The 26488-nt window shown below is 39.5% G+C and overlaps 1 protein-coding gene across 4 annotated transcripts in view; it reads right to left on the reverse strand.

The window, feature by feature from the left end:
• The window catches only part of LOC134209409 (zwei Ig domain protein zig-8), a 969833-nt gene that overhangs the window by 348999 nt on the left and 594346 nt on the right, over positions 1–26488 (reverse strand). For all 4 annotated transcript variants that reach the window (XM_062685397.1, XM_062685395.1, XM_062685396.1 and 1 more), the window contains one exon: positions 3001–3168. In XM_062685397.1, coding sequence (XP_062541381.1) covers positions 3001–3168 — 168 coding nt within the window. The remainder of the gene's footprint in view (positions 1–3000; positions 3169–26488) is intronic.

Raw genomic sequence — 26488 nt, forward strand, 5'->3', positions numbered from 1 at the left:
AGGCCCTGAAGCCTCCTTTCAAGAGGCCCGGAAGCCTCCTTTCAAGAGGCCCCGGAAGCCTCCCTTTCAAGAGGCCCGAAGCCTCCTTTCAAGAGGCCAGAGCCTCCTTTCAAGAGGCCCCGAAGCCTCCTTCAAGAGGCCCTGGAAGCCTCCTTTCAAGAGGCCCAGCTCTTTCAAGAGGCCCAAGCTCCTTTCAAGAGGCCTGAAGCCTCCTTTCAAGAGGCCCGGAAGCCTCACTTTCAAGAGGCCCGGAAGCCTCCTTTCAAGAGGCCCGGAAGAGCCTCCCTTTCAAGAGGCCCGGAAGCCTCCTTTCAAGAGGCCCGGAAGCCTCCTTTCAAGAGGCTCAGAGCCTCCTTTCAAGAGGCTCGGAAGCCTCCTTTCAAGAGGCCCTGGAAGCCTCCTTCAAGAGGCTCAAAGCCTCCTTTCAAGAGGGCTCCGGAAGCCTCCTTTCAGAGCTCAGCCTCCCTCAAGAGGCCTGGAAGCCTCCTTTCAAGAGGCTCAGAAGCCTCCCTTCAAGAGGCCCGGCCTCCTAAGGCTCTGGAAGCCTTTCAAGAGGCCTCGGAAGCCTCCTTTCAAGAGGCTCAGCCTTCAAGAGGCTCCTTTCAAGAGGCTCAAGCCTCCTTTCAAGAAGGCTCAGGCCTCCCTTTCAAAGAGGGAGCTCAGGCCTCCTTTCAAGAGGCTCGGAAGCCTCCTTTCAAGAGGCTTCCGGAAGCCTCCTTTCAAGAGGCCCGAAGCCTCCTTTCAAGAGGCCCAAGGAAGCCTCCTTTCAAGAGGTCCGAAGCCTCCTTTCAAGAGGCTCCAAGCCTCCTTTCAAGAGGGCCCGGAAGCCTCCTTTCAAGAGGCCCAGGAAGCCTCCTTTCAAGAGGCCGGAAGCCTCCTTTCAAGAGGCCCGGAAGCCTCCTTTCAAGAGGCCTGAAGCCTCCTTTCAAGAGGCCCTGAAGCCTCCTTTCAAGAGGCCCAGAGCCTCCTTTCAAGAGGGCCCTGAAGCCTCCTTCAAGAGGCCCGGAAGCCTCCTTTCCAAGAGGCCCGGAAGCCTCCTTTCAAGAGGCCCAGAAGCCTCCCTTTCAAGAGGGCCCGGAAGCCTCCTTTCAAGAGGCCCGGAAGCCTCCTTTCAAGAGAGGGCCCGGAAGCCTCCTTTCAAGAGGCCCGGAAGCCTCCTTTCAAGAGGCCCGGAAGCCTCCTTTCAAGAGGCCCGGAAGCCTCCTTTCAAGAGGCCCGGAAGCCTCCTTCCAAGAGGCCCGGAAGCCTCCTTTCAAGAGGCCCGGAAGCCTCCTTTCAAGAGGCCTGGAAGCCTCCTTTCAAGCGGCCCGGAAGCCTCCTTTCAAGAAGGATGGAAGCCTCCTTTCAAGAGGCCTGGAAGCCTCCTTTCAAGAGGCCTGGAAGCCTCCTTTCAAGAGGCCTGGAAGCCTCCTTTCAAGAGGCTCGGAAGCCTCCTTTCAAGAGGCCAGGAAGCCTCCTTTCAAAAGGCCCGGAAGCCTCCTTTCAAGATGCCCAGAAGCCTCCTTTCAAGAGGCCCGGAAGCCTCCTTTCAAGAGGCCTGGAAGAGGAATTTATCATGGGTATAGCCCCCTGATTCTGTTCTTAATCATGAAAGCTTGCGGAAAATGTATCTCATGGTATGCTACATAACGTAAATGTATACAGAGATGATGAGTGAGAGATTTTTAAGACTAAAATAAAAACTCCCCCTCAAAAAATAGAAATTTCCCATAAAAAATAGAAAATTGCCAATAAAGAAATCAGGGTAAGAGCAATAAATAATTATAAAATTTCCACAAATAAAACAAAATTTCCATAAATAAAACAAAATTTCCATAAATAATTAAGAATTTTCCACAAAACAAAAATAAACAATCACTTTTGAAAGCAAAAATTGCAATTATAAAAGGAAAATTTTCCATAAAAAAATCAAAATGTTCCACGAAAAAAAATACAAAATTTCCATAAATAAATCAATATTAGCAATAAAAATTACAAAATTTTCCGCAAGATAAATATATTTTTTCCACAAAAAATTAAAAAAAAAAACAAAATGATCAATAAAGAGCAAATAAGAAAATTTCCATAAAGAAATATAAAAAAGCAATCAAACTGTGCTTTTTTTCCATAGATGACCCATTCTTTAAAAGCGTTAAAAGTTCATGTAAAATTTCATCAGCTCTATTGCTTTCTTGTATTTTTAATGGAAATTTTCTTATTTTTTTATTGCTCTTTATTGATTATTTTGTAGAAAATTTAAAATTTTGTGTGGAAAATTTTTTAATTTTTGATTGCTAATATTGATTTATTAATGGAAATTTTGTAATTTGTTTACATACTCAATTTTCAATAGAATTACCTACGGATTTCATAAGAATTATCCCGAGTGGAATTGCGCAAATGTGATTCCGACTATAACGGAATTCCTAAATGTTTCAGGACTTCGGGAAAACTCATTCGATATTCCATCTTGAACAAGATAACATTTTTATGAAATTTCTTTTAGACACTGGAAAGTATCTTAATAAACTTTCGATAAAATTCAAATGGAGTTCGGATGAGACTCCGATGATACGCAATTGTGATACCTTTGAGTTTTTTTTAATTCTCTTAATAGGCAATAGGGAATACTAATTCGATAGAATTTAGATTATATTTTTCCTCAAAGAAATAGGGATTGAGTTAAAATGAAGATCTGATGGAGTATACGGTAATAACATTCGGATACGGTTTGCAATGTGATGTGGTTCGAAAAAAAAATCTAGTGACATTGCAGAGAGGGTTGATAGAATCTTAGAAAAAATATACGATGTTGATACTTGAGGTGTACCCATACCCCAATTGAAACATAATTCAGCTCCATTTGTTTGTACATGGACTCTCGAAAGGCCCCATCAATAGAGCATGATTACAAAGCACTGCCATCACAAAGTCCCTACTTGTCGCGCTTGATAAACCCGTCCCAATCGAACCGGATAATTTATTCATTACCAATCGCAAAGTCACGTCCCCAAAACTCACCTGACACTCGTAGGTACCGTGGTCCCTCCGCTGGACGAACTTGATCTGCAGCGTCCAGGTGTTGGAGCCGGGCGTGTGCAGGATCGCGAACCGTTCGTCGTTGGTGTACATCTGCGCTCCGGACGAGAGGATGTGCCAATCCCGCCGTCGGATCCACGAGATTTGATTCTGGAATCAAGCGGGAAAGCAGAGAAAGATTTCTTACATAGCATTGTGGCCACTGAGGATGGTTTCGATATGGTTTCTGTGTGTCATGTATTATATGAATAAGTATGAAAGAAGCATATTCATGTGTAACAGAAGTAGGAAAGAAATCGGAAATCTGAAGTCGGGGGAAATCGATTCGAACGACTTTCGCCAGGCAATAAATCGAAGTCCATTCACTAAGTAGGATTATGGGCGAACCGGCGGAAACAAAAACGAATACGTTCTGCTGACGAGCGCTGATGGAGTCTCATGGGGCCAGAAATGGATTGGAATTTGTCAAAATTAGCGTAGAGAATGGAGCCCCGCCCGACATCAAACCGCCAGATGAGCGATTGATCCAACGTCGGTAATAAATTGATACGATTGGGTATAGAGGAAGAGGGTAAACTAATGAATCCGTGTGCGGCGGGGGAAGGTTCGATCCCCTTGACGTGATGGATCCTTTGAATTGGGCTGTACATAAGGATTAGCAGTAAGGAGCGGCTCAGCGAAGTCATCGAGGTCGACGTTTATGGTTTGATGAATAACATTTCAATATAGGCGGCGGCGGGGGTGGGCTCGATATTTGTTTTGTTTCCCACACGGCCGTAAATCTTAGTTGGAATAATAATTTGACGGATGGATTTCCATCGGGTGGTTACTTATTGTTGGAGTAGCTTTCTTAAATTTATTCCTAAGCATGTTCATCGCGTTAAATTATTATTTTTTTTCCTTTTTCTGTCTCCAGCATTAGCTTCCTTGCTCAAGCCTTCTGGGATCTTCCTTAGCCGTGCGGTAAAATGCGCGACTACAAAGCAAGACTATGCTGAAAATGGCTGGGTTCGAATCTCGATCCGGTCTTGGATATTTTCTCGACTTCCCTGCAAGGATGTTATCGATCATTTAGTAGTTTGCGTTCGTTTATTTAGTAGTTTGTCAATAACTCATTCCAGAAGCCGAATTTCAAAATGTGTTGTATGGTGGATTTCTAGTACGAAGGTTTTTATACAACTCTGCCTAATGGTTCGTTGTTAGAATTCAACTAATAACGGAGTTATAGCGCTAGTTGCAATAACCTAAACTAAATGATTGGAATTTTGTTATCATTTAGTCTAAGTTACTGAAACTATAGTTATAACTCCGTTACTAGTGGAATTCAAACAAAGAACCATAAGACAGAGTTGTAGAAAAACCTTCGCACTAGAAGTCCACCATACAACATATTTTGAAATAAAGCTTCTGGAATGAGTTATTGACAAACTACTAAATGATCGAGCGCGAATTACTAAATGATCGATAACATCCTTGCTTCCCTGTGCATAAAAGTATCATCGTGTTAGCCTCATGGTATACGAATGCAAAAATGGTGTAACTAAGCTGCGAGGCGGTAATATCCCAGTGAGGGTTGAAATGCCAATAAGATGAAGAAGTTCTATCATTCTACATCTCACCTATTCCTGCTACTTTCTTCTTTTGGCGTTCTGCCGTCTGCTTCGCCTTCTTAACACTATTTCACCTCGCCATTCGCTAAACTTTGTTTTAGTATTTAGTCTTTAGCCTTTAGTATTTTCTTTAGTCTTTAGTTCTTAGTCTTTTGTTTTAAACTTTTTGGTATTTGGTCTTAAGTTAGGGAAGAGTCGTTTGGTCGAAAGTTATTCGGCCGCATAACACGTTATGCCTAAAATCATTTAGCCGAATTGAACGTTTGGCCGAAACGGTTAAGCCCAAAATGTCATTCGGCCGAAAACAATATACGGCTGAATTGGTCATTTGATCTAAAATATTGTTTGGTCGTAAGGTCATATGACCAAAATGAATATTGAATGGAAAGGATAATTTAGTTCTCGATTGCGGCAGATTGAATAGGTCATTTGAACAAATATAGCGTTTGGATGAAATGGCCGTTTGGCATGAAGAGCCATTTGGCCGAACAGATTATATGGCCGAAATTCCCGTTTAGTCGAGCAGGTCATTTGACTGAAAACGTCGTGTGGGTTAAAAGGTCATTATACCGAAAAACCGTTTGGCCAAAATGGTCTTTCGGCAGAAAGACCCAATTGATCTGAAATGTTATTTAACCGAACAAATGTAAATGTGAAAAGTGTGAAGTGTTTAATGATATTTGAGAAGTGAGAAATAAGAAATGAAAAGTGGAACGTGTCAATTTTCAATTCTAGCTTTTCACTCCTCGTTTTTTACTTTACACCGGTTGTGGAAAGTGCGAAGTGAGGAAAAAGAAGCAACAAGTTACAGTGAACTCTCCCTAACTCGATGTTCTGTAACTCGTTATTTTCCCTTACTCGATGAAATTCAAAGTCCCTTGAATTTAACAGACGTAAGTCGATATCTCCTTTACTCAATATTCTCTAAGTCGAAGTTTCTAATGCATTTTTACCTCTCTAACTCGATGTTGTCAGAAACAGTAACATGCACGATATACACTCTCGGCTGAAAGTTTGGGTTCACCCTCGAAAAATATAGGCAAATATTTTTGGCCCTATTTTCGCCGTGTATCATCCGATTCCGGGTATTTTCAGCTCAATACAAAGAATATAAATAGATTTCGCATCGTAGGTATTTTAAACTAATAATTTTCATTTTTTATGTGCTAAAATATTACATTAAGATACACATGTTTCTTAAATTTACTGATTTTTCTCAAAATTAAGCCCACAAAATTTCGAAATACAAAGTGGAACGGAACCAAATTTTAATCATCTTTGAGATGCATTGATGAAATTTCGGCGAAAAAATCTTGTTTTATTTTTAAAAATTAAAATGTTTACTCAAGTACATGGTATGCATGGGCCAAAAGTTTGGGTAGTTCGAAGTTAGCAGTGAAAAGTGATAAGCGAGAAGTGAGAAATGAGAAGTGAGAAGTGAGGAATAATAAGTTAGAAGTGAAAAATGAGAAGTGAAAAATTAGAAGTGATTAGTAAGAAATTCGAAATGAGATGAGAGAAGTGAGAAGTGCGTAGTAAGAAGTGAGAAGTAAGTAATGGGAAGTGAGAAGTGAAAAGCAATAAGTGAAAAATTAAAAGTAAGAAATGAAAAGATAGAAGTTAAAAGTGAAAAGTGAGAAATGAGAAGTCAAAAGTGAGATAAAAGAAGTAAGAAGTGGAACATTGAGAAGTGTTAAGTGAGAACTGAGTAGTGGGAAGTGAGAAATGAGGAGTGAAAAGTTAGATGTGAAAAATTTGAAGTGCAACGTGAGTAGTTTAGTAATGAAAAGTAATAAAAGAAAAGTGAAAATTGAGAAGTGAAAAGTAAGAGTAGTTAGTAGTAAGTGATAAGTGAGAAATGAGAAGTCGAAAATGATATATAAATGAGTGAGAAGTGAAAATTGAGGAATAGAGAGAAGTGAAGAGGAAAAGATTAAAAGTCAAAGAAAGAGAAGTGAGATATTCGAAGTGTGAATTGAGAAGTGTAAAACGAGAAGTTAGATGTGAGAAATTCGAAGCCCGAAATAGTAACGAAAAGTGAAAAGTGATAAGTGAGAGATGAAGGGGGGTCCCGTAGCGTAGTTGGCTACACGTTCGCCTTTCAAGCGAATGGTCATGGGTTCGATTCCCAGCCCCTCCACCAAAACCCTCGTCAGTCGCCGGATGCGCAGCCTATGCGGTGGCGTATTGGGGTGCACGCCTCACCGTCACGGCTGCCTGATGACGACTGACAACTTGTTCTTCTCGGAGGCATTCCTCCAACGTTACCACCCGGATAAATGGCAACCGGACAATGCAACGATCATTGGATACATGACATGGACAAAACGAACACAATGGATTCACGACGAGATGGACCGGCAACGACAACAACAATGAATAATGGAAAAATCTAAAAATAGATTCTGTGTGGATTCTGGCTGCAGAATACCACAGTAGATCTCGGCACAGTATCGGTTAAGTAACACAGAGTGCCTATCAAATAAATAAAGGAATAAAAAAAAAAAAAAGTGAGAGATGAGAAGTTAGAAATGAGATATAAGAAGATAAAAGATAAATGAAAAGGGAGAAGTGAAAAGTGAAAAAGAAATGATCAGTGCGAAGTGAGAGGTGAGTTGTGCAAAGTGAGAAATGAATAGTGAGAAATTAAAAGAGAGTAGTGAGAAGAGAGAGGTAAGAGGCGATATGTGTGAAGAGAGAAGTAATAAGTTAGTAGTAGAGAAGTGAGAAATGATGAGTGAGTTATGAGAAATGAGTAGAAAGAAGTGAGAAGTGAGAACCTTGGAACAAGAAGTAAGAAACGAGATTCTTTCGCTTTTCTTCTTTCTTTTCTCTTCTTCCGTTTTCTATCTTCCTTTGTCTTACATCTCTCCACTCATTTTTCACTACGCAACATCTTGCTTTTCACTTCTCGATTATCATCTCTCATTTTTCACTCCTTGCTTCTGATTATGTCACTACTCATATCCTTCTTCTCACTTCGCAACTATCACTTTTCACCACTCACTTCTAGCCGCTAACTTCTCACTTCATTCCTCACTTTCCACCCCTCATATATTCTGCACACATCTCACTACTCAAAACTCACTTCCGTTTTCAGTACTCGCTTCTCACTACTCTGTACTAACTTCGAACAACTCAGTTCTCGCTGTTCACTATTCACTTCGAACATTTCATTTCTCACTTCACATTATAAGGAAACAAATTTTAACTACTCGGCCAAACGGTATTCTGCCAAATATAAATGTGATCCTCATCTCGATCCTTCCCTAACTCGATGGTCCCTTCAATATCGAGTAAGGGAGAGTTCACTATAGTAGTAAGAAGTTGGTAGAGAAAAGTTAGAAAGAAGACGCCATAACTCACAAATCTCTTGCTTCTCACTTCTCATTTCTTCAGTTAGAAGTGAAAAGTAGCAGATGAGAAGTGAGAAAGGTAATATCTCGCTTCTAATTTTGCACTTTTTATGACCTCACATCTCACTTTGTTCTAATCTCTTTTCGCAGTGAAAAGTGAAGAATGAGAAGTAAGAAGGTTCGCTTCTCACTCTCCATTTCTCCCCGGTTTTGGTCGTATGACCCATTCGACCAAATGGTCATTCATACCCGACGACATTTTTGTCCAAATTTTAGAACAAAAGACTTTAGACGAAACGGGTTTCGGCCTTATGACTTGTTCGGCGTAATTGCTTTTTTGGCCAAACAACTTTCATCTTTATGGCCAAACGGCCCTTCTCCATTTTTCATTGACATTCATTTTAAAACCTGTAGCGGTTTGCCGGAGAAAAACCAAGAACTAGAGAAAAAAGAAGGTAAGATAAAAGATGAGGAAGTGAAGAAAAAAGGGTCGTGAATGAAAAAAAGAAGAAAGAAGAAAAATAAATAAGAAAGAATAAAAAAGAAAAAAGGAAAATAAATGAGAAAGTAGAAAAAAGAAAGAAGAGCGAAGAAAAAAGAAAGAAAAAAGAATAAAGTAGAAAGAAGAAAGAATGATTATTATTATTTATTCAGACTAAGGCCGAAGTGGCCTGTGCGGTATATAAGAGTCTTCTCCATTCGGCTCGGTCCATGGCTACACGTCGCCAACCACGCAGTCTACGGAGGGTCCGCAAGTCATCTTCCACCTGATCGATCCACCTTGCCCGCTGTGCACCTCGTCTTGTTGTGCCCGTCGGATCGTTGTTGAGAACCATTTTCACCGGGTTACTGTCCGTAATTCTGGCTACGTGCCCGGCCCACCGCAGTCGTCCGATTTTCGCGGTGTGAACGATGGATGGTTCTCCCAACAGCTGATGCAATTCGTGGTTCATTCGCCTCCTCCACGTACCGTCCGCCATCTGCACCCCACCATAGATGGTACGCAGTACTTTCCTTTCGAAAACTCCAATTGCGCGTTGGTCCTCCACGAGCATCGTCCAGGACTCGTGTCCGTAGAGACTACCGGTCTAATTAGCGTTTTGTAGATTGTCAGTTTGGTACGGCGGGGAACTCTATTCGATCGGAGCGTCTTGCGGAGTCCAAAGTACGTACGATTTCCAGCCACTATGCGTCTCCGAATTTCTCTGCTGGTGTCATTTTCGGCAGTCACCAGTGAGCCCAAGTACACAAATTCTTCTACCACCTCGATTTCGTCACCACCGATGCAAACTCGCGGTGGATGGCTCACATTGTCTTCTCTTGAACCTCTTCCTATCATTACTTCGTCTTCGACGTGTTGATGACTAGCCCGATCCGCTTAGCTTCCCTCTTCAGTCTGATGTAGGCTTCCTCCATCTTCTCAAAGTTACGTGCCATAATATCTATGTCGTCGGCGAAACCAAATAGCTGGACGGACTTATTGAAAATTGTACCACTCGTGTTAATCCCTGCTCTTCGTATTACACCTTCCAAAGCTATGTTGAATAGCAAACACGAAAGACCATCACCTTGCCGTAACCCTCTGCGGGTTTCGAAGGGACTCGAGAATGCCCCTGAAACTAGAACTACGCACATCACCCGATCCATCGTCGCTTTGATCAACCGTGTCAGTTTATCCGGAAAACCGTGTTCGTGCATTAGCTGCCATAGCTGGTCCCGATCGATTGTATCATATGCGGCTTTGAAGTCGATGAATAGATGATGTGTGGGCACGTTGTATTCGCGGCATTTCTGCAGTACTTGGCGAATGGCAAACACCTGGTCCGTGGTGGAGCGTTCGCCCATAAACCCGCCTGGTACTGCCCCACGAACTCCCTTGCAGTTGGTGCTAGTCGACGGTATAAAATTTGGGAGAGTACCTTGTAGGCGGCGTTCAGCAATACGATTGCGCGGTAGTTGCTACAATCCAGCTTATCGCCCTTTTTGTATGTAGATGGGACACACGACATCTTCCATCCACTCCTGCGGCAAAACTTCCTCCTCCCAAATCTTGGTAATGACCCAGTGCAGCGCTCTAGCCAGTGCCTCACCACCGTGTTTAAATAGCTCTCCTGGTAGTTGGTCAACCCCAGGGGCTTTGTTGTTCTTGAGCCGGCCAATCTCCTCCTGGATTTCCTGGAGATCCGGAGCCGGTAGAATTATGTCCTGCGCGCGTTCTCCCAGGTCCATCACCATACCGCCATCTTCGTCTGCCACATCGCCATTCAGGTGTTCTTCGTAGTGCTGCCGCCACCTTTGGATCACCTCACGCTCGTTCGTAAGAAGGTTCCCGTTTATGTCCTTCCACACATATCGGGCTGTGGCACGTCGTGGCCCTTTACGTGAACGGTTTAACTTCTCCTTAGAACTTTCGTGTGTTATTCGCGCGGTACAGTTGCTCCGTTTCTTCACGGTCTCGATCTTCCTGCTGGCGCTTTTTCCTCCGGAAAATCGAGTTTTGTCTGTTACGCGCCTGTTTATATCGTGCCTCGTTCGCCCTCGTGCGGTGTTGCAGCAATCTCGCCCATGCTGCATTCTTCTCTTCCACTAACTGCTCACATTCGCCGTCATACCAGTCGTTTCTTCTGATCCGGGGCACCGTGCCAAGTGCAGCGGTTGCGGTGCTACCAATGGCGGATCGAATATCTCTCCAGCCATCTTCAAGAGATGCTGCGCCTAGCTGCTCTTCCGTTGGAAGTGCCACTTCCAGCTGCTGCGCGTATTCTTGGGCTAGTCTACCGTCTTGTAGCCGCCCAATGTTAAGCCGCGGCGTCCGACTTCGACGCGTGTTGTACACCGTCGAGAGTTTTGAGCGCAGGCATACTGCAACGAGGTAGTGGTCGGATTCAATATTCGCACTGCGGTAAGTGCGGACGTTCGTGATGTCGGAGAAGAATTTACCGTCGATTAGAACGTGGTCGATTTGGTTTTCCGTTTCTTGGTTAGGTGATCTCCATGTGGCCTTGTGGATATTTTTGCGGGGAAAGAAGGTGCTTCGGACTACCATTCCGCGGGAGGCTGCGAAGTTTATGCATCGTTGGCCGTTGTCATTCGATACAGTGTGCAGACTATCCGGTCCGATGACCGGTCTATATATTTCCTAGGAAGCTGTACGTTCATGTCGCCGATGACGATTTTAACGTCCCGCAGTGGGCATCCATCGTATGTCTGCTCCAGCTGTGCGTAGAACGCTTCTTTCTCGTCGTCGGGTCTCCCTTCGTGTGGGCAGTGCACGTTGATGATGCTATAGTTGAAGAAACGGCCTTTAATCCTCAGCTTGCACATCCTTGCGTTGATTGGCTGCCACCCAATCACGCGTTGGCGCATCTTACCCAGCACTATGAAGCCGGTTCCCAGCTCGTTGGTGGTGCCACAGCTTTGGTAGAAGGTAGCCGCTCGATGCCCGCTTTTCCACACTTTCTGTCCTGTCCAGCAAATCTCCTGCAGCGCCACGACGTCGAAGTTGCGGGGATGTAATTCATCGTAGATCATCCTGTCGCAACCTGCGAAACCTAGCGACTTGCAATTCCATGTTCCAAGCTTCCAATCGTGATCCTGTATTCGTCGCCTAGGTCTTTGCCGATTATATCGAGTCGCATTATCTCTTATATTGTTCGTAATGATTGGTTTTCTAGGCGGCTTATTGGGCCTGCGCAAACCTCCTGTCTCGTCGGAGGGCCGTCGTGTCAGGGGCTGTTTAGCGTCCCACCTAACACCAGGACTTGGGCTTGTGCGCTTTGAGCGGCACACGGTCGCTTTGGTGGGGCCTACTTGCGGATACATGCAGCTTTTTATAGAGGTTTAACAGGGCCCACTGTCAAACCCCACCACATCCTAGGCAAGCCCCACAACTCGCAGATGGCCTGGGGAGGGATCGTCAAGCCCTTGGACATAGTCCCTGCTGCCCGTAAGAAAGAATGAACAAAGAACAAAAAAGAAGGAACAAAGAACAAAAAAGAAGGAACAAAGAACAGAGAAGAAAGAAAGAAAAAAAGGCGCAAGAAAGAATGAAAAAGGGTGCAGGAAAGAAGAAAAGAAGCAGAGAGAAGAAACAAGATTGAAGAGAGAAGATGGAAGAAAGAAGAAAGTACTTAAAAGAATGAATAAAGATAGAAGATGGAACAAGAAATAAAGAGAAAGGAGAAAGAAAAAAAAGAAATATGAAAGAAGAAAGAAAGAAGTAGAAATAAAGAAGAAGAAGAAGAAAAAGGAAGAACGAAGAAGAAAGAAGGAGGAAGAAAGAAGTAGAAAGAAATAAGGAAGAACGAAGAAGAAATAAGAAAGAAGAAAGGAGAAAGAAAAAAGAAGAAAAACAAAAAGAGATTGAAGAAAGGAAGACTAAGAAAGAAAAAAAGAAGAAAGGAAAAAGATGAAAGTAGAAGTAGAAAGAACAATTAAGAAGAAGACGAAAGGAGAAAAAGAAATTTGAAATAATACGAAAAAAATATAAGTGAAAAAAGATGAAGAAGTGATTAATGAGAAAGAAGAGAAAAAGATGAAGGAAAAAGCGAGGAAGAAGAAACGAAGAGTAACAGAAAGGAAAAGAAAACTAAGAAAACAAAAGGAAGGAAGATTAAATACAAAGGTGTTGGGCAACGGTGCTGGGTCATTAGCCGGAATGGTGAGATATGAGAAGTGAGTAATGAGAAGTTAAAAGTGAGAAGTGAGAACTGAAGAAGAAAAATAAGTGAGAATTGAGTAGGGAGAAATGAGATGAAGAAGTGAGAAGTGAGATTTGATTGGCGAGTTGTGACAAGTCAGAGTCAGTGAGATGAAGTTGGAAGAGAAAAGTGAGAAGTGAAGAAGAAGAAATGAAAAGTTAGGAATGAGTAGTGCGAAGTGAGAAAAGATAATTGAGTTGTGAGTATGGAGACGCTAGAAGTAAGAAATTTGAAATAAAAGTAAAGAAATGAGAAGTGGAAAAAAGTGCGAAGTGAGGAGAAAAAAGTGGTATCCTCCTTAAAAGTAAGATGAAAGAAAAAAATCAGATTAATCCACGTAGCGTTGGTGGTGCCTGCCTCGCACATTACACATGAGAAAAAAAGACATTGGAGAGGTCAAAATATCACTTTCGGATTATAGATTCCACTTGTTCCATCAATTCACATTTGTTTGCATTCATTTGAATGCCTTGAAAAACAATATTTACCGATTTTGAAATTTTTTTTCCATGTTTTTTAATCAGCCTTGATAACAATGCCACAATGGTCCGATTCAGCATTAACAGGAAAAACTCATTTTCTCCGTTCTCATACATTTAAGACACTCTGTGTCTTCAGAGAAGTTGTTTGTAATAAAAAATGATTGTGTTTTGGTAAAATGTTGATTAAGGTGGACCCCAATTAAGTAAAAATCTGGAATAAAGCTTTTAGATTTTACGTGGTTGAACTCTTCAGAAAACTTGTTGAAAACTTTATTTCAAGAAACTTTGCCAAAGACACCATCAAGTCACCATTTTAGCGCATTTAAGTAAGTTGTAAGATTTAAATATGGATGGCCTTTAAACGTGAGTTAACTTTTTTGTTTTCAACTTAGCGATATTGTGGTCTTCAGATGAATTTAAGATCACGCAATTGTGCATGTTTTGACACTTTGATACGGAAATCGTTTTAAGCTTTTAGTTAAATGTATTTACTAGTCATAAGACGAGTTTGTACTATTCCATTTAATTTCACTACTTTGTTGTGCCTTTGATAGATACATATTTCGACCTCAACAGTAAGGTCGTTTTCAATTGGGTCCTAAAATGAAGAATCAATATTCGATTTTCTTTCAGGGAACGATGGAGGTAATCATTCTAAACGTGTCAGTTTTTCTTTAGACTCAAAAATCGAAAAGAACATTGTTTTATTTGAAATTGAAAAATAGAAGAAAAATGGTTCCTCGACATTTTCGGTCTTGTTTGACGTACGGATTCAAACGCACTAGCAAAACTCCGCAGGGCACTTGACTCAACCTTTGACAGTTAATATATGGGGCTGACGTTTTGGGCTGATGGTTCATTCGTCCTGAAATGTTGCACAGGCCAAAATTTGCCTTAAAATGTCTTTAACACAAAAATATTAGTTTTACTGATTTAGAATTTTACCAGAATTTTTATAACAACGGTACAAGTATTCTTGACCGATGCACTATCGTTTGCAGCCATAAACAAGGAAGGGTTTTAGGACCCAATTTCTCGGACTTGACTCGACAAGATTTATAATTGTATTATGTTCAGCAAAACATGCACCATTGCGTGCTCTAAAATGCTTCTGAAAACCACAATTTTGTCAAGTAGAAAACAAAAAAGTTAGAGGAACGGTTCGACACTTTATGTCATATCTCCCATGTTCATCCCATCAAAAACAAAGCAATGAAAAGGAATTTGGTTTGTTTCTTATTTTTGTGTTTTTTTTTCAGCAATGAGTGCATATGTTAGCAAAAAGAAGCGAGTAGATAGGTGCTGTATTTCTTTGTTTTGCGATGTAATGAATATATATTCAGTGAGATGGAATACGGAACAGTTCCCCTAGAATTAAACAAACCGATTTTTTGAGTGCCACTCTGATTTAAAATTTAAAATTTAATTAAATCAGCTAAAATAATGTGTCTTCGGCAAAGTTTCTTGAAATAAAGTTTTCTACAAGTTTGCTGAAGAGTTCAACTACATAAAGTTTTCAATAATTAGTTTTATTTAACCTTTTTACTTAAATAGGGACCATCCTAATCCACATTTTACTAACAAAATCATTATTTCATTACAAACAAGACTTCTTCCTGCTAAAATGCTGAATCGAACCATTGTGCAAATGGCGATCGGGCTAAGTTTTTATAACGAAAAGTTCAATAGCGAATGCAATTTGTTGCGAGCAAATCGGATAATGCTAAATAATAAGAAGTTTGTCTCACATTTTTAAATTCGTCGAGCTTAGTCGTTTGGCTGTAACTCCGAGCCTTCTGTCTAAAGTTCGGTTTTGGAGCGGCCTTGTAGTATTTCCGTTCACGTAGTGTACGAGAAAGGCAAAAAGAATTAAGAAAGAAAGAAGTAAGAGGAAGAAGGAAGAAGCAGTGGTCAGTTGGGGAGAAGGGCGCGGGTAGGTTTGGACATAAAACCCTTCCTGGAGACACATTTTTTAGAAGAAATTTTTTTCGAAACCCCTTGAATTAAAAAAAAATAGAAAACCCATCCCAGACACATTTTCTGGCTACGCCACTGGGAAAAAGGAAAAATAATGAAGGGGAGCGATTCCAAGCAACAGCATCAAAATTTAAGAAAATTTTTAATTCATGATTTTCTATTGAGTTGAAACTTTGCACAGTTTTTCAATTTCATCTAAATCGTCATTTTTCGATATCAAATCTTCATATTGAGTCACGACTAACTTTTCAAAAGGGTGTATGTGAAAATGGTTCAAAAATATTTAAAAAGCTGCACAGCAAAAACGGAATGTTCGATTGTTATGATTTTTTCAGCAAAGTTAGACAACTAAATGGTGATTCTTAAGAAAATGTGCACAGTAAAAAAATTGTTTTGCCTTTAAAATATCATTTTGTCACAAAAACTCAAATATCTCAAAACCCTATCTTTTCGAACGTAATTTTTTAGGGAAAACGGTCCATTATATTAGCTATCTACCATAAAAATTTGGTGATGGTAAACTAATAAACAAAAAGTTATGACATTTCAAACATTTCACAATTTTCACATATAGTAAACAAAAAAAATTCCGTGTATTTTTTTTTCAAGAATCGCAGTTTGATGCTGATTTTATTGTTAAGGGCCTTGCGTGAGTTAAACAAGTTGTTTGTATGATATTCCATATTTATGTATTCATCGATATTATGTATATTATATGTATAAATATTATATGTATAAATAAATAAAATGAATTAATATTATCCTAAGTATTAAATTAAATGTGGCAGTTACACAATGTTGTTATAGAAACTCTAAGAGTTTTGGGTTTGAATTTTGGTGTGGGTTATGATATCATGAAAACGGTTTATTAATACTTATTTTTATTTATTTTTATTCAAATTTTTAAAATATCGAACACTTTTGAATTATTATCAGCACAGTTTGAGTATAGTTTTGCTTTAATTTTATTTTCCGACAATGGAATGAAACAGTGAAATTTTTGGGTTCCTTGGATCGTTTTCGCGTTATTAAATTGCTCGCTGAGCTCTGAAGCCTTTATTTCGTACTCTTCAGTAGTAGTAAAACAAAATGATAATTTGGTTAAATCTTTTTCGCAGTTTTAATTGGATGCTCACGTTCTTTGGCTAAACTTGCTCTTGTGGCCATGCGCTTTATTGTTCCTCCAATAGCATCACAAGGACCTTTGCCATGTGATGTAGCAAAAATGCCATTCTGCATCAATTCCGTACATTGATTTAAATTGACATAGGTTCGAAAAATTCTTACGATTTTTGTACTGCGACGCTGCTCCATCAGACATGAAATATATCTTTTTGACTTCTTTATGCTTATCAACGCGTAAAAGTTAATCATTTTTCAATGAACAAGTTTACGGATACTGAATCGTGTCTTAAATCTTCGGAAATTATAATAAAACTTAAGTGTTCAATTTGCGTACTTCCATTAAAATAAATAACGAATGGATGAATTGTAGCTTGTTGTACGTTCCAGTGATGGGACTGCACTTCATCTTGCAATACAAAGCTGTAATTTTCAGAAAAATCACAAATGACTAAAAATTCACCATTTTGTAATGTATTTTTCGTATTTTTTAAAAAGCTGGATTGTTCTGTTTTAATGAAATCGTGAGGGATTAAACTTTCTAATTTCAAGCAAAATATGACACAAACTCATCTACAGGTTTTACAATAGTTTCTATGTCACACCTATCCGTGGTCACCCATTGCTCAAATGATAACTGATCAATATATTTTCTTCAAACTCAGCGAATAAAGTATTTTCCAATGATGAAGAATCTGGACAATCCGAACAAGATCGTAGATAGCAATTTGATGTTGTATTTTCACACAAAAGACTACCAGTTAACATTTTAATATCCTTTGTTAAATTGATTCTTTTCAAACTATGTAAAATAAGATTAATATTCTCATGGGTTGTGCACACACACATTATGTGTTCCTGAATTGGAAAGAAGCTTACATTGCCTTGGCCGAAGGCTTGCAAATGAGGAAAAACCTATTTTAATATTATCGTGAATTTCCTTGAAGCGTGTGTACGCTTCTTTCAAAGTCGTCATCATTAATCGTTTTTGGATTGCTTGACGCTTTCCATCTTTTTTTACTGATACATAATCTTTTTGACCAGGCATAGCTCGACTTACTTCATCATCTTCAAAATATTGAACTACTATTTCTTTTGTCTCATCTGTTAATGCAGTACTAGACCTAGTATTTTTGGTTGAAAGACAGTTATTCTTCAATTGTTTTGCCTCTTTTACTGTATTTCTATTGGTTTTGAACTCATCAATGGCATCCTGAATAGACCACGAACTTGGCAGCATCGACAAAATCAATAATTTTTCTTTCCTTGTCGTGGCTGCATTCGAGAACCTTTCCTTCATATTTATAATTACCTCATCGTAGTCTGTATTTTCCACATCATCAGGTCCTAATTTGAAGAGGTTTCTTCGTACAGCTTCGGTATTTTTTCTCCGGGTAATAAACGTAGTCCATCTTACTCCATTTAATCGGAGTCACTTTTATCCCAGCTATGCCCTCGTTAAAGCGTTCGATGTTGACCTTTTGGATACACTCATCTTCCGATTGATTTGTTGAAACAGATTTCGCTGATGGTACGGTGGCAAGGCTCTCAGCACTTAATACTTCTGGTAATTCCTCAGTTGTTGTCGATACATCTGGCAATTCCTCAGTTGCTGTCGTTTTCGAACTTCCTGCGCTCTGCTCAACCGATGATATACAGATTGCTCTTTTGTCAACGTTTAGACGGCAGGACGTGCAAATGCGTAAATTTGTATTCAATGTGGACATTGGAGCATAACCAGTCGCTTTCAGTTTATCTATGGTGCTTTCGGTGAGATTTCGTAACTCTTTTGAACACTTTTTTCCATAAAACGGCCTACAACAGTTGAGAAAGCGGCTACTCATGTTGTTCGTAATATTTCAATAAACAAAATTACTTTTAGGTTTTACTGACTAGTTTGGTGTCATTTGCTTGACTGAAGAAAAAATTACTATAAGATCTTTAACAACCTTAGTAGTAGTAATTTTTTGCTTTTTCGTGAGCATTGTCATGGTATGTACCTATCATGCATTTGTTGTTGTTGAAGATACCCGTTTCCTCCCGATCATAAAAGTCTATTCTCTAAGAGGTATATTTTTGCAGGTAAACTATAGACGTACACGTGTATATAAATCTTTGATTTTGCAGCTTTTGTCTTAAAAATAACATTTCTGATATGTTTCTATCAACGTTATTATCAACAGGTTTCAACACTATTAAAAGAATTTTTCGCCAGTCACGTGCAATGAAAATTATGACACTATCAATACTTTTGATCACAACACTGGATCGTGTCTAAGTTTCTTATAGATGCTATGAATAATTAAATCAAAATATCATGAAAACAACTTGTTTAAATCACGTCCCTTAACAATAAAATCTGCATCAAACTGCAATTCTCGAAATAACTTACACAGAAAAAATTTTTTTTTTTACTAAATGTGAAAATTGTGAAATGTTTGAAATGTCATAACTTTTTTGTTTATTAGTTTACCATCACCAAATTTTTATGGTAGATAGCTAATATAATGGACCGTTTTCCCTAAAAAAATTACGTTCGAAAAAAGATAGGGCTTTGAGATATTTGAGTTTTTGTGACAAAAATGATATTTTTAAAGGCAAAAAATTTTTTTTTTACTGTGCACATTTTCTTAAGAATCACCATTTAGTTGTCTAACTTTGCTGAAAAAATCATAACAATCGAACATTCCGTTTTTGCTGTGCAGCTTTTTAAATATTTTTGAACCATTTTCACATACACCCTTTTGAAAAGTTAGTCGTGACTCAATATGAAGATTTGATATCGAAAAATGACGATTTAGATGAAATTGAAAAACTGTGCAGAGTTTCAAATATTTTCGAAATGGTCGCTCAGGATCGACTGACATGCCCCCGTGGAATGCCTCAGGGAGAAAAAGCATAAACTAGTTAGAAGAAAGAAAGAAGGTATGAGAAATAAGGAAGAAGTAAGAAGGAAGAACTGACTTCTCACGTTTCATTTAGTGCTTCTCATTCGACCTGATTATCTTCGATTTATTGGTCTAATACCGTAAACAACGATCAATCTGAGGAATGCATTTCCCAGCGTTATTCGAAGCCAAATTACACAAATGATGGATATTTTTTTATCCTAGAAGAGTTAATCCGAAATAATGTTTGCACTAGCAAGAAGCTTCAATAGAAGTAGTTAAGGCTGTATAGACTTTTGCAATTCCGAATACATTTCCTAGGATGAAGTTTAGGGTCTCTAGAGAATTGAATTCACCACAAAACTGTTATGTTCCGAATCAACTCCATCGAATCCAAAAGCCGCGCGAAATTCGCGTGAATCATCAGCCTCACTTGTTCGGCAAAGTTTTGTGACAGATCTTCGGCGCTCGTGACACATAAAAGTAGATTTCTCGAGAGATTGTCGGATTACGGTCGGAAGCAGTGAGTCGTTTTTTTTTCTACGCCATATTTATATACCTCGAAGCTTAGTCCCCAAATAACATCGGTAATACTCACGAATCGGTCAAATTTTTGCTGGTACGCGGAATGGTGCGCAAAAACACCGAGCGTCGTGCATCTCCCCACTGATAGGAAAAGTTTCCCCCCTGAATCGCTTTGACGTAAACAGTTAATATTGATTTACTGCTACCAGAGAAAGTTTTATTGAGAACACAATTTTCTTCCTCCGCCATCTCCATTAATTGTGTAAGCGGAGCCATTAGTAAATGCCAACAGTTTGCGCCTCAACAGAAGGGAGGGTGCTGGGACGCACAACGCCACCCACTTCCAACTAACAGAGTTGTTTACGCAGTTGACATGTGCAATATGACGGGTGCAAACTCGAACTTTTATTTGGACGCTGATGTTGTGAAAAACAGACAACTTTGGGAGATCTATTTGTCCGGTATAGAGTGCATTGAGTAGGAAAGCAATTATGGTAGCCAGGATGAATCGCAAACGAGTGTGGAGTTATTCGGATCTAACATGATAAATCAAAAGTAAGCAAAAATGTTTGTGTTGACTTCTGCTTGGCTCAAATGTGCAAAATCAGGTAAAGGATAAAGAATGATTGATTTCGAATCTCAATAATTTTGATACACACTTTAGAGTTATTAATGAATTATGAGTTTTGAGCGACTTTAATGCTATTTTTAATGCTGCCTCGCTTGTGCTCTGTAAAACAAGTATTTTTTTGTCACTTTTGTAAATAAAAACAGCATTGCGCGTGCTCGAGTATTAAAGTAAATCGCGGTTGTATCTAATCCAAAAACTACATCTAGCTTTCAGGGATACACATCTCCAAAAGCAAGAGATAAGCAATAGAGAAACCACTTTCCACCTTTGCTCCGTTGCAGCAGACTAAAAAAAATATTTCAGATTTGCTGATCGCCAAATATAATTAACATTTGTGACACAATTTTCGTAAAAAGCAGTAGTTTTATTTGAAGTACGTCTTGTCTTTTCATCTCATGCTGACCAGGAACGTTAACACTGAATAGACAGTGTGGACTAAGTCAACGAATGCCAGTGTAGACATTTCGCACAACCCAAAGCATTTCAGCGATAAGCCGTTCCCTATGTTCAACTTGATTATCATCAATATTGTTCTCATTTGGACGTACTGCGGGTGGACATCTAAGCTGTGTGGCAATTTCGCGCAAATCTCAAACACAACATCTTCGATGGAGTTCACCTGAGTAAATACAATCGAAATAAAAATAATGTTTTTCGAAATTGAATTCACTTGCCTCATCCTGCAGTGAATCACTTAAGCGGCAGAGAATGTAATATTCGCATAGTAGATATGTTGAACCACTTATCATCGCCACTGAGAAAATAGTGATTCCAGTGTCTTTGATAATGAAAAATAAAGCTCCAATGCTAAAAATTGAGTAATAGTGGATCAGCATAAAGGCTTTCTCGGCAACGCTGTTCAGTGTATGTAAAGCTCTGGAATTCAAAAATTTTAACGTTTTTACCTCAATTATCTCAAATACAATTACCTCAAGTACTCCAAATGTTGATCCAAGGCTTCTCGCACCTCAATTTCCAACCATACAAAATAGTTATCAACGTTCGAGGTTGTTTGAAGCAGTATACGATCGAAACGGTGAGCCAACAATCTTAGCTTGGTTCGCATTCCCAACAACAGTATGGCAATAGTTGCCAAGTTAGTGAACAGCCTTGGGGACACCCCAAGTGGAATGAAGTTCACCGCAAAGCAAGTTAAAATTCCCGATACCAGTGGTCCAGTTTCGAGCAATTGTGGTGGTAATCCAAGTGCCTTTTCCATGGCAGAGTTTGGCACGGAGAGCAATACTAAGTCTGCAAGTAGTAAACCGAATAGTAGTTTTAGCATTGCTCCAGATTTTTTATTAAATTTTCGCTGCTCAAGTTGGTCGTATTTTTTGTCACCAGAATTGACACGATTTCCGATGATGAAATTTCTGATGGCTGTAATCGATTTCTGGTGGAGTATGTTAATCAGCATCTTTAGGGCTACCACAAACCATGTTGTAATTTTTACAACTTCCCATACAACTGCGGCCAGATCATCATCTCGGGTGTTCAATGAATGCTTCAGCTGCAGATATACTACGATTCCTTGATATACGAACAAGAAGTTTGTGAAGTAACGAATGTAATGCTCTTTCGTCCATCTTGGTGTTCGTATTCCTGTTATAAATTTAATAACAAATAAAAATTAATGGAAATCAGATGCACGACTTTCTGGTTTATTACCCCCAAGAAGCAGTAAGGCGTCCAGTAACCAGAAACAATCTCCGCCCGGACCTTCATCCGTCCAAAACCGGCAAATATCGGCTATAAACCAGTCGCGGACGTGATTCCAAGCGGAACGAAACATTGCCAACATTTTCCAGCAAAGACATAACTCGCACTGTGAAATCCGCAACGCAAATGGACTGCCACACAAATCACAGATGTCGGTGACTATAGTCCGATAATGAGCAGTTTCAGTGGCAAAAGTTTTGCGGTAATTCTTAGTCATTTTCGAACCGTTGCACATAGGGGAACTGGGGGTAGGACGCCCACGTTAAGGAAAATGCCATTTTTATCAATGAAAACCACCATTTCAGCCAGTTTTCATCAGCGCATACTAAAGAACAGCATATCTGCGACTGACTACCGATGACAGATATCTAATTGTACATTTTATTGCACAGAAATTTGATTTTTAAAAGCACCCGAAAATATTGATTTTGAAACCATGCGGGGTGAGATGCGCCAGTGGATGGGTTAAAACGCGCATGTGTTTATCGTACTGATTTTCATTTTAATTGCCTACATTAAGGCAATTAACCGAATGTTTCAGCTGTTTCGGTCATACGAAATGAGCATGGGCGTACTGCCCCACACCGACCTCAGAAGTTTGAAGGCCCATCAAATCGTTTTAAGACCAATTTTGACGACGATTTCGTGTGGAACATAAAGAACACGAGTAAGCAGCATGGCTCATGGCTCAATTTTCAATTTACCAATGAATAACAGCGATAGAAAGACTAAATTTCACCGAGCTAGAATTGCATCAAAACACGCAAAAATCATTTTTTCGAGTTTTTCATGTGTAACTAGAGAAAAATCATGAAATATATGTATCCAATGGCAATGTTTTTCATTGATTCATCGTATAGACTATTTAAAATAATCACAATGGGGATATTTAACCTTATTCAGGGGTGGCGCGTTTTAACCCCTATGGGCGTGTTACCCCCACTTCCCCTACGTTCGGCCTTCCGTTGTAAAGTTCCCCACTCCGTCCAAGAATGGTAAATGTATTTTTTCCCTTCAATTTTATTCACCTGTGTTATGGATTACGAGACCTGCATCTATGAGTCATATTCACATTTTGAGGGGATTTTACTATATGACAGAGCCTAATCTTTTTCTTCTAGTCTATCTATATAATAAAAATGAAATGGTCTGTGTTCGTATCCGCATAACTCGAAAACGGCTGTATGGATTTTCTTCATTCCTTCAGCAGATGTGTTCGTTACAGTTTCCGACGGGTTTATATGATATTTCCTCCATGTAAAAATCACGGGTAAGGATAAGTAAATGGTGAAAATTTAAATTAAGATTTTTATAGGAATTTAGCTTTAGAAGTTCAGAACGCGCATTTTCGCCTACTATGCAGAACAACGTCTGCTGGGGCGACTAGTTAGATATAAGATTCAGACATTTGATTGTTGTGAATGTTTGAAAAGGCGCATGAAAGAAAAAAAATCCTCTTTGTTAATGTAAGTTTTGACTATGCCGAGGCCGGAAGGGCACTCAGCCTAAGGAAAGGGGATCAAAGTATTCACCCTCAGGTTCAACCCTGGGACCTTTCGCAAGCAAGGCTTGTTATAATAACAACAGTTAGGTACAGATTACTGATTATGGATCGACTGTACGTTTTAATTTCGTTTATTGAACGGCTACTTAGTCTTGCACTTATTACAACGAGTTTTTTATTTACCCGACGTTTCGACACGGGGATTGTGTCTTTTTCAAGGGGAACTGTAATTTAATGAGTACTCTAATTGTCCTAATTTTATAGATAATAGTCAATTGAACTTACAATATTTTTGTTGTTTGTCGTCGTATGTTTAGTCTAACTTGCACCGTCTGTTTGTCTAATTGTCCGTACATGCTGTGAATTGATGATTTGATTTAATTTGTGTGAAAAATTTGTTTTGGATATTTAGGAAAATTTGTTAAAAATTCTTACACTTCGGAAGCACTGTTATCAACTTTCATTTTTTTTTTCTAGCTAATGGCGCAAATTTTCTTTGTTCTACCTCCCCCTAACATGAACATTCATTTTGGTAGCCAAAATGCCCTATTGGAATAATTTATTCCTCTCCTACATTGTGCTCATTTTCTCTCCTGCTTCTGCGTTCATTTATGGTTTTGATATTGTGTAGTACGGCTGCGTATGTCGTGCTGAGCTTGTCTATGTCTGTTCGCTTATTGATTGTGTTGTTAGTGTTAGTGATATGACACATTTTTAGAAATGGTAGTGTACTCTATTTGTAGCTATGATCTACTATCTCAGTTCGATCCAAATCGAATCTGTGATCGTGTTCTATGCAGTGTTGGATGAGTGCTGTTGTTGCTTCTACAAGCGATTCGGTAGCTGCTTCTGTGTTTGTGTTGTTTTCCTGTATCAGTTTCTCCAGTTTGTTTACATTAGCTCTATGCCCTGATAGTCTTGTACTTAAATTGTTTCTCGTCATTCCTATGTAGTAGCTGTTACAGTCATCTTATATATAATATTACTAATTTCATGTTTGTCTACAGGGTGTTTTACTTTAGTGTGGAGATTTCTAACTGTACGAAGTTGTTTTGATGTTACGGTTATGCTGGGGAAATCTGATTTTAGGATTTTGGTTATTCGTTCTGTTAATGCGGGTATGTATGGAATTGATCTGTATGTCTTATCTTGTTTTTCTATTTCAGGTTGCGATGGACTGGATGGAGAGATGTTTTGAACTGCGGGGATGACGTTTCCTTGATTTTGTTGATCTGGTGGCGGTGTTGCTCATTGTGTGGGGGTGGCATTATGGCTGGTTGGGTGGGATGCTGACATGATGGTTGGCTTTGTGTAACTGCTGATGGTTCGAGTTCTTGTGTTTTGCTGGTGTACAGTCTCGAAAGGTAGAGAACTCATAGCTTTGCTGATGACTGAATCCAATACGATATCCGCCGCGATAGGCGAAAGTGCTGTTGCTGTTCCATACTTTTGCTTGTAGTACTGTCCCTCGAAACAGAAATAGCTGGCCTCCATACAGAACCTCACTATTTCTAGGAATAGATCTAGGTTGATTTGGGGGTGGATTTCATTCCACCGGTGTATTATGTTCCGAATGACCGGATGTCGCGGTACGTTCGTGAGCAATGATGTGACGTCAAGGGAAATCATTATGTGGTTCTCTGGGAGACTCATGTTGTTCACCTGCTTGCAGAATTCGAATGAGCTAGTTGTACTGTATGTGTCGAAACGTCGGGTAAATAAAAACTCGTTGTAATAAGTGCAAGACTGAGTAGCCGTTCAATAAATGAAAGTTAGGTACAGATTAGAACGACAAACTAAAAACGAAAAACAGATAGCCTTAATACATTAAAATTGGATAAAATTTGATCCATTGGTAAAACTGGTCGAAATAGGAACGGGACATATTAGACGAAAGGTATTTAAAAAGTAACTGTTAAAACCAGGGGGAAACCATCTTATTGGACTTGTCACGCTGCTCTCCGGAGATGATTATTAGAGTGGGGCGCAGTTGCATGGAAAAATGCAAACTTCATTCAATCGAGTGAGATCAAGGTTTTTCTGAATCGTTTTGGGATCCCAATCAACTGTGCAAAGTATTGGCACAATTGATTGCGTCCTCGCTTTCCGCATCGCGTTTTAAATTTATGTGGAGATAAGTATGGAAGAACGTATTTTTGTTCTCTTAGCGGCTTCAATTTATCTTCAATCATGTACTCAATACGTTGCGTTGGCGTATAGCCTGAAGGATGTCGAAAGACTTTGCCGAAGGAGGAACGCAGCTGGAAGGTCTACAAAAAATGTTATTACGCTTCGAAAACTGATTGTTCAAATTATATGTAAGAAGTCGATACTGAAGACGACCACACAGTTGCGGTCGAAATACGTATCTGCGAAGATAACAAAGCGTAGTGGAATTAAATGGAGAGTACTAAACTCGTCTTAGACGGTTAAATACATTCCACTAAAAAAGGCTTAAAATATTTTTTCCAAGAAATCAATGTTTCTGCTTCAAAACCCTTCTTCATTCTTGTCTGAATTTTCACTTTGTAAAATGATTCCGACTAACTCCCATTAGCTCCGAAGCTCTATAAAATCAACACTTTTGAAATAACACTCAGTTAAATTAATCGTCCACGTAGTTCGGCAGTGCTGGTAGAGTGAACGATTTTTCACATATGGTTTGAACAGTCAATCTTCGAAGCGTTTTAACTTTTATAGTGCACGTTCCAGCAACGTACCTTCTTCAGCAAAGCTTTTCAGTATCCTTAGTAGGGTGGCTCAAATTAGTATGAGAAAAACTTTTTTCAATTTTTTTGATGGGCCGCCTTCTTATTCGGTTCTATTTGATGCACTGATGCTCTGGACAAAATTTTAGCCAAATCGGTCAACGTTTGGGCGGTGCTAAACTCGTTGGAAGTTTATATGCAAAAATGTATGCAGAAACATCCAAAAACAGTGAATTGCAGTTGGACGG

Source organism: Armigeres subalbatus, chromosome 2 (assembly GCF_024139115.2).
Source record: "Armigeres subalbatus isolate Guangzhou_Male chromosome 2, GZ_Asu_2, whole genome shotgun sequence".
NCBI classification, from domain to species: domain Eukaryota; kingdom Metazoa; phylum Arthropoda; class Insecta; order Diptera; family Culicidae; genus Armigeres; species Armigeres subalbatus.